We start from the raw sequence: 9183 nt of genomic DNA on the forward strand, positions 1-9183 counted from the left end.
GACGATGCTGCAGACACTGTAACAACTCTACTTGAACTACAGAGGTTCTTCAGTGGGCAAAAAGGTGATGTTCCTCACCTTGGACTTCACTTCGCTGTCTGCACCTCAGTGTACAATCAGTTAGTGTACATTTGGAAATGCAAACAATTGATTCACCTCAAAGTAATCACTCTGTTATCATGGAAACAAGACAGAACACCTGCAGTGATGAAAGGGACAGAGCTGTAATATATGATGCTGAAGTCGTTCATGCAACATTTAATAAAATGTGTATTTATGTCGAGCTTCCACCAGTAAATGTGTGTCTTGATTAATAACACACTTAATGTGCACCACCTTCTCTGCAACAGAGACTTTGTCAAACCTATCCTGATGTCCAACATGTCCAACTGTTAGAAAAATGTACTATGCTTCAGTATATTAAACTTTTGCAAGCCTGTCTATAAATATAAAGAAGAAGCGTTTAACACTCTCAGTGAACTTATAAAACAGGAACTGGTGCATAGAGATGGACAGGAAACGCCTACAGGTGAAAGCTAGATAACAGTTCCTGTCTGTATTTGAGTGGCATGTTAATAATATTACTTGTCCCAGTAACTAAGTAGTGTAACTAATTACTTTTCTAAAACAGTAAAATTATTACAGTTACTAATCCAAGTAACGCTGTTACTGAACGCACCATCCTTGACTTGAATCCACGACTGTGCTGCAGCTCAGCGGGACCGGACTTTGTTGTTCACGTCGCTGAAGGAAGAAAGGAGAATGAGGGAGAGAGGCGTTCTTTCCACAGCTGTAAGTAGCTGCTGCCATTATTGTGTCACAGTCTAAGATGCAAAGAACATTGTGGTCTAGTGTAAACTCTGTGCGACCAGCAAAAAGCTTTCTACAGCGAACATTTCTACATCTGATCTATTGAAGCGTCTGCTGAAGCAGCACAGCGACGTGAAACTTACAGAAAAAACACACTCCTTGCTGCTGTTGAATATGATATTAGTTAAAAAGTCGGCAGAGACGCTTTGTTTGGGGGTGAAGGGGGGGTGGTAGTGAAAGCTGTGTTTCCCATAATTAGCCTATAATTTGGATAATTATCAACACAGACCGCCACATATTGATTTTATAATAATTTTTTTATTAGGTGTATTTAAAATCATTTTTGATTGAGGAGCATATATTCGTGCAGCACCTCCAGGCTCGCTCGCTCTTTCTCTCTCTCTCATGAACACTGCTTCTCAAACCTGTTGGAATATAACCCCACCCTGTCATTCTGTGGGAAACACTGGAAAGTATATAGAAACGTAACTAGTTACTTTTATCACCCAGTAATGGTGCTACTGTCGCATTTCTGTAGTGTTACAGTTTAATCCTCGTTCATAGAATATGACGCTCTGCTGCCAGTGGACTTGTTCATGTCTGTGATTGGTCATCTGCTGCTAACACCGCCTCTTGAATGTGAACGTGCTCCCGGCTGGATTGGGAAACCCTGGGTTGACTTACCGAGTTGATAACCAGCTTCTTGGTACCGCTTATTCCGATCGCGATTGTTAAGGTTAGTTAAGCCAGATAACGAAAACATATCTTGGGTATGTTGAACTCGCTTCGCGGTGCAGGCCCCTGGCTACAGATTACGGTTGTTGTCATGATGTTGTCATACAGCCACTTTCCTACTGCTTTTTGAAATGGTCGGTGCCCCACCACCATTTTTACATATAAATATGACACTGGTCAAATCGGTTGTTAAAAAGTGGGATATTGCAAGAATACCTATCCTTGTTAACAAATGTTAACAAATAATTACACAACTCTATACAGACACACGTTGTATATTTCAATTTGAATTTAAAGAAAAATATTTATGCTCCATGATGTCTGTAATCTTGAGTTGACTTGTTCCCAGTAAATGTTTTGTTCCTCCCCATCACTGCACTCCTACAAATAAATGCTTTTTAAGGAAAAGGTTAACTTGCATATTTAAAGAACAATTAATTGCCTAACACATATACAGATAACACATCAAACAGGATTTTTATGGAATGTTAACTGAACTGGTTTTAGTATAAGAATCCAAAGGATATCAGCTGTGATTCCTTAACTCACATTTTATGTAGTATTCAACTAGTCTATATTGCATAATAGAAATCCTGAAATTCAGTTATGGCTTTTGGTTTAGTGTGCCACCCCCAGGATTTTCAGTGGCCCCATCTGGCCACCCCTGGGAAAATTTTCTGGGGGCGCCCCTGGTAGACGATGCTTCCAAGCTAACACTGATTAGCTCGACATCCTCCTCTTCACTTCTTGCTTTTTTGAAAAAGCTACACATTAGCGGGACATTTTTTATTGCAGCTGTTCATATTCATGTTAAACATGACCAAAGCTTCAAATAATGAGGTAAACGTATTTAAAAGAAATCCCTGTGAGACAAAACCTCAGATTTTCCTCTTGTTCTGAACGTTCTGTTTTAAACGGCTCGATATGATGTCATTCGAGCCGGATGGTGGTGATGGCGCATAGATAAGATGCTTGCCTTTGGTGTGGGACCTGGGTTCGATTCCCACTGTGAGACATCCACCAATGTCTCCCTGAGCAAGACGCTTAACCCCTCGTTGCTCCAGAGGCGTGCGACCTCTGACATGTATAGCAGCTGTAAGTCGCTTTGGATAAAAGCATCAGCTAAATGAATAAATGAAAAAATGTAAATATGGTAATTTGCTCCAGGCAGAGAATGCTGACCACACCCACAAAGGAACATGCAGCCCCATCCCTTCACATGGTAAACACATAAGACAATGTCCAACCAGAAGACAGAAGACAGGCTTTGCTTCAAAGAGACAGGAGCACCTACAGCTTGTTTCAGACAGATGCTGAAATGAGGGCCTGCATGAAGGGCCAGTATAAGATAGAAAATTCTTTTTTTGAACTTTGAATCATGCAAAGCTGCCATACAGGAGTCACAGAACTACAATATAGGACTGGAAATGCATTATAACAGGTCTCCTTTAAATAGCAATGCACCATGGTACAAGCTCACCTGCTTTTAAAGGGAATGGGAGATGACACTGATTGGTTTATTGCATGTGACGCCCCAAAACACACCCATGATTAGAGACTACGTACAAATCTTTTGAACCATGTTCTCTAGCAAACCCTGTAAACTAGCAAAAGTGGATTCAGAAAAACTACACAGGGACCTGCACCATGCACTTCACGTCGCACGCTTAAGGATTTTAATGGTCACAGGTAAGTGAACCTAAACTATAATGTGGTATGCTGAACTTGAGCACTCACTCTTTCAACACACACTGGCAAAGAAAAGCTAACAAGCTACAAGTGTCATCTCCAAAAGTAATGAGCGCCAAAAATGTCTGAAACCTTTATACATTACATTACATTAACTTGATTCGTTGAGAATAAAGATTTTTGTTGAAGCTGCAACATTAACACTTGAGCTGACCTGTCTTCACCTCAGCTGGTGCAAAAAGCTTTGTTTCTTTGCATCGATTACATTTGGCATTGCTTTCAGTCTGAACAAAGAAGGATTCCAAATCATCTTCAGTAATAGAAAACAAAAATGTAGATAGCAGGACTACTACTTTACATGGAATATTTGCACTCCTAACATCTTTTGGGCAACACCTTCAATCACAGGAACAATGAGAGAAAGCAGATTAATAAGTTTTATTACCTGAGTTGTGAATTCCCAATATATTTATCCTTAAGAAATATTCACAGACAAAGACTTGGTGATAAAGGAAAATTTTATTTATAACTAAATGTGTGAATAAAGCCAGTAAATTAGGTTTTAATAAGGGTTATATGACGTGTTGACAAAAAAAACTCCGGAGATGACGTGGGCAGACCATGGAATAATAATGCAGACTTGTATCTGCTTTCCTTGTATCTTCTTTCCTTGTATCTGCTTCCCCTTGGACATATTATCCACAAACATGGCATTTCTTTTCATATTTATGCTGATGACACACAAATATACTTGCCCGTCAGATCCACAGACCCTGGAATGCTGAGTTCACTTAACAACTGCCTTTGTGAAGTTAAAAAATGGATGTCAAATTATTTCCTCCAGCTGAACTCAGACAAAACAGAAATCCTGGTCATCGGGTCCCAGCAGATGGCAGTATTTGATCAAATACTGCCATCTGCTGGTTCCCTAGTAAATCACATTAAGCCTGTGGCAAAGAACCTTGGTGTTTGGTTTGATAGTAATTTAAATTTCGAGCAGCACACCACAAAGCTTGTTCAATCATGTTTTTATCAACTTAGAAATATAGCAAAAATTCGATCTATGTTAACTTTTAAGGACACCGAGACCATTTTACACGCCTTCATCTCATCACGCCTGGATTATTGCAACAGCCTTTTCACCTGTTTAACCCAAAAATCTATTGATGGACTCCAGACTGTCCAGAACTCAGCTGCCAGGCTTTTAACCAGAACAAAGAAATATGACCACATTACTCCTATTTTAGCTTCATTACACTGGCTCCCAGTATGTTTTAGAATTGACTTTAAAATTCTATTGATCACTTTTAAAGCTCTTCATGGCCTCTCGCCTTGTTATATTTCTGACCTTTTAGTCCCATACGCACCAGCACGTACCTTGAGATCCTCGGGCAGAGGTCTGTTGTCTGTTCCAGAGTCTCGACTGAAAACTAAAGGGGACAGAGCGTTTGCTGTCAGGGCCCCGAGGCTCTGGAACAGCCTGCCCGAGGAAATCAGGTCGGCTGAGTCAGTGAACTCTTTTAAGTCCCTTCTTAAAACATACTTTTATAGGAGAGCCTTTCCCGATCTTATTTGACTTTATTTTATCCCTTTTATTTTATTCTATTTTACTTATTTTATATTTTAGTCTTTTCAATGTTTTCTTGCTTTTATCTTGTATTGTTTTTGCATTATTGTCTTTTGGGTATTATTGTCTTTACACTTGTGCTCTACAAATAAAGATTATTATTATTATTATTATTATTATTATTGTAGAAGAGTAATGTAGTGGTAAAGAAACATAGGTGAAAGAGGCCGGACCACCATCAGATAGGGTGCGTATTGGAGGAGGAGGAAAGGTTTTCACACTCAAACTGTTTTACGCCTCGTAACTAATCATCTTTCTTTGTGGTTTCTTCTACGTTATGGAACTATATAATTTAACATGTCTCGCACAGTCACATCATAAAAACAGGGTTGACGTCGAGCATCCATCACAGACATGTTATATAAACCTAACTTAGATTTCAAACACAGTTAATAATAAGCTTCCTAACCACTTAACTATCAGAAGCATAAATTCAACACTACTAATAAAATGGTAGCAGATTCAACACTTAGTTTGATCACACATATACTAACTCATCTTACACAAAACAACAGAAACGCAGTGATGACAAGAATCCCATTAACTGTTAAACTTCTAACTTCTGATTACCTAAAACTTTATGCGAAAATCATCAGAATTGCGCCAACCATCAAAAAGCAATCAAGTGAGATTATTACTGAACCAGTGACTGTACATTTATTTACACTTGGGTTAATAAAACTCATCTCAAGGATTTATGTCCTTCTGCTGAGTTTCATATCCGACTTCCCCAGAGAGAGAGTGGTCATCTGGGACGTCCCAGAGAGATCAGAGAGGAAGGGCTGACGGCTCCTAAAGTCCCTACATTTTATTTACCAAGTGATATTATGAGCACTTGGCAGATTAATGGACGGTAAGGAAGCACTTCTTCCTCGCAGTGCTAGTGGAATAGTGCCAGCAGCTGAACGGTGAGTTTTAAATATTATTTTACAGGTTTGAGATCTGAAGTGTATTAAAAATGTATAAAAATTCAGTTCATTGACACTTGTTTACGAATTCATAATAACATCAGTAGAAACAGTTAACACATTAACGCACATGCTGCTCAGAATATAAAGTTACTGTTGTCTATCTCTCAGTTTAAAGAGAAGCTCACAATATAACACAGCATGAGGAGTGTTGTGGTGGCAGCCCGGCTGACGGTGAGTGTCCTGGTTTTTCCTCCTTTTTATCAGTTTTCTGCTTTTTCCCTTGGTTTCCTGTTCTCTGCCCGCCTCTCTGTGTTTTCTCCCCCGTGTGCTCTCTCTCCCTCTGCTCCTGAGCCCAGCCAACTACCTGCACCTGCAACCCATCATCCACCTCGTCAGCCTGCCACACCTGCCAGTAATCAACCTCATCCCAGCCTGTATTTCAACCCCGGTTCTCCACATCATCCTTGCTTGATCGTCGTTGCTCCATACCTGGTGCCACTCCTGTGTTCAGGCTTCCTTGTTTCTTGTTTTTTCAAACTTACCCTGTGCCTTGTCATTGTCTCCCCCTAACCTTGTCTCTCTGTTTGTTTCCCTCCCAGGTACACTCACCCTCGTCCTCCGCTCGGCTGGGCTCATCCACTGGCCCACTCCCCTTCGGACCTCCCTCTCGGCGTCCTCCCTGTTCCCCTGCCTCTCCTCGCTTCCTCGGCCCGTGTTCCCCGGCTCCCTGGCCCCCTGTCTCCTTGGTTCCCCGTGCCAGTACTTCCCCGACGTCCTCCTCTCCCTCCACTCCAGTCCCTCTCACCCTTTTTTCCCCCAATAAACCTCCTTCCCTCTGAGTGCAGCATTTGGGTCCTCTCTGTCCACACACCACACCCCGTAACAAGGAGGAGGCAGCAGGCAAGAGCTAGCTTGGCTCTGAAAAATGTTTACAGCGATGCAGCGTGACCGCATTGGTGCCGTTTCAGGGTTTTACTGTGAGTAAATCTTTTCCCACGCTGTTCACACCGGTACGCTTTCTCTCCCGTGTGAATGCGTTGGTGAATTTTTAGCTCCAATGATCGGGTAAAATATTTCCCACACTGCTCACACCAGTACGGTTTCTCCCCCATGTGAACATATTTGTGACTTTTTAGATTACTTAAAGTAGAGAAAACCTTCCCACACTGGTCACAGCTGTACGGTTTCTCTCCAGTGTGAACTCTCCGATGATTCTTTGACTGTCCAGATGTTCTGAAGGATTTGTCACAGTGGTGTTGTTTAAGTCCATCTCTTCCTCTCTGTTTCTATAATAACAGACATACAGAGAGAAAGACGGTGAGTGAGATGTAATGGTGCAGCAAGTATGGAGGATAAATCCAGGTCAGTCTCTCTGTGTGACACAGACAGAGAAAGTGAACCCACAAGGTTCAGAAGGCAGAATTCATATTTAGAGATAAGGTTTAGTTAAGATATGATTACAGCTGTAGAATATGTGTGTTTGTACTTTTGTTGTCATATTTTCATGCAGATAAGAGGTACTTTGATTTAGCGTTAAAGCAAACACACACACACACACACACACACACACACACACACGTACTGACTTCTGAAAAACTAGAAACCAGATGTTTTTCTGTTAGGTTGGGTTTCCTTGGACTCTGGCCAACATGTGAGGAACAGGATGAAGCGATCTCGTTGGAATGTGCACTAAACTACTTTTCCGGCCAAGTTCTCAGAGTGATTCATTGTAGGTTCAGAGATACTGACTGGACTGGACCAAATATGGAGAGGACGTCCTGGAAAGGGAGGGCAGTACAGAGTGTGCTTTGGGAGGACTGTGAAGAGCTTGATTTTCAGGACTGCATCACTTCATTCTGCAGAACAGTCAAATAAAGAAATCTTAAAGCTGAGTCTGTGAATTATTAAATATTCTGAATAAACACTAAAGAGAAAAATTCAGCTCCAAGATACTGCTACAACTTGGGGCTGCAGTCCTTTAACTACTAAACCTTCCAAATGTTTGTCTCAGTTTGCTTCTCTCTGTCTTTCTGTATCTTTCCTTCCTTCTTCTGCCCTCCTTTCCATGTAGCCCTCACTATGTTTTGCTCTCTATAGAAAACACACTGACAGTACAGATTTAGCGCCTCAGATTTGTTTACAAAGTCCCAGCAGGTCCAGCCGGACTCACATCTTTTCCTAGTAGTCCTACGATGGGGAAGTTTCTTTTTTGGATTTTCAGACAGAGTTAAACTTAAAATGTCTGACAGCTTTCACAACAAGAGGAGCAAAAGCTCAGCAGTAAGTTAACTTTCCCTTAAGTGCAGAACTGGAAGCTAACTTCAGCGTCCTGACTCAACGGCGATCTGGACTCAACAAATCCCTCATCCTGTTGCCCGTACAGGCTGGATGTCAGCACACACACAGATTAAAAACCACCAGGGCACAAATCAGAGCGACCGCATGAACTTCTGCAGTAACATCCCCAGTTCATGTGGCAACCAATTAAACTGTCACACTGGTCCCAGAGCCAGGTACTCACCCCGGTGCTGACTTCCTGGCTGGTCCGGTCCCGGTCGCTCTTAGCAGGAACTCTCTGTCGGACGCTCATCCTCTTAGACGCTGCTGCCGCCATCTCGTCTCTATCAGACTGGACCCAGGAGCATGCGCTGCTCGTGCAGACTCTGTAGTGATGGGAGTACCAGCTGTTTGAAGGGGGGCGGATCTTTAGAGGTACAGAGCTACTGAAATGCAGTTTGCATCTAACCAGGAGTGCAGAAATAGTGTTTTTACAGATGAGTGCAGTCCTGCTATATCTTACAACATGTAGAGGAGTTACACAGATATTATAGAGAGAAGAGAAGAGGACAGGGTTAGAGAATGGAGAGTGCAAATCTGGGTTTCTGGTAAGGATGCAGAGTAGAACATTTGTTGGTTAATGTACAGTAACATAATTAAACAGTGTATCAATCAATATATTTGTCCCCGTAGGAAAGTTAGTTTGCAGCACAATCACATGGCATTTCATCACACGGCACAGAGACAACCAGCAGGCAGACTGAAACACACACCCCTCACCTTGCTACAGATTAGGCAGAGCAGCTGAGCCTCCGGGCTAAATGCCTTACCTGTTTAAAAACGTAATGTTTTTATGTACAAATAAAAATGTAGGTCTTGATTTTAGTGAGTAGTGGGAGGCAGTTCAAAAGAGGGGTCAGGGTTGTGTTTGACAGATTGTACAGGCTTTCCGTTGATAAAAGTAGAATAAGGTGATTGCAAGGGGCCCCTGCAAAGAAGACTGCAGCTGTGAGGAATGTGAAGGTCATCGTGTGACACGGCACATAAACTTGGAGTGCTTGTGTTGATGTAGTTTTATGCATTTGCAGTAATTTGTCTTATTAGTGTCACATTTCAGTCTTTAGACGTGTTGTA

At 41.8% G+C, this 9183-nt stretch overlaps 1 protein-coding gene across 2 annotated transcripts; it reads right to left on the reverse strand.

The window, feature by feature from the left end:
- Positions 1-5492: 5492 nt before the first annotated feature.
- Positions 5493-8638, reverse strand: LOC119892854 (putative zinc finger protein 66). Of its 2 annotated transcripts, XM_038704866.1 has the most exons (3): positions 8294-8448; positions 6660-7058; positions 5493-5975 (listed from the first exon to the last, which is right to left on the reverse strand). In XM_038704866.1, exons 1-2 carry the CDS (start codon positions 8384-8386, stop codon positions 6702-6704), a joined length of 450 nt encoding a protein of 149 aa, XP_038560794.1. In that variant the 5' UTR covers positions 8387-8448; the 3' UTR covers positions 5493-5975; positions 6660-6701. The 2 variants fall into 2 exon arrangements, 1 of the variants encoding a protein (XP_038560794.1); XR_005442652.1 differs by lacking the exon at positions 5493-5975 and having other exon boundaries at positions 7359-8638.
- Between the last annotated feature and the right edge of the window lie 545 nt (positions 8639-9183).

This window comes from Micropterus salmoides, unplaced genomic scaffold (genome assembly GCF_014851395.1).
Source record: "Micropterus salmoides isolate LMB-PRFRI ecotype aquatic unplaced genomic scaffold, ASM1485139v1 Ms_hic_scaffold_729, whole genome shotgun sequence".
NCBI classification, from domain to species: domain Eukaryota; kingdom Metazoa; phylum Chordata; class Actinopteri; order Centrarchiformes; family Centrarchidae; genus Micropterus; species Micropterus salmoides.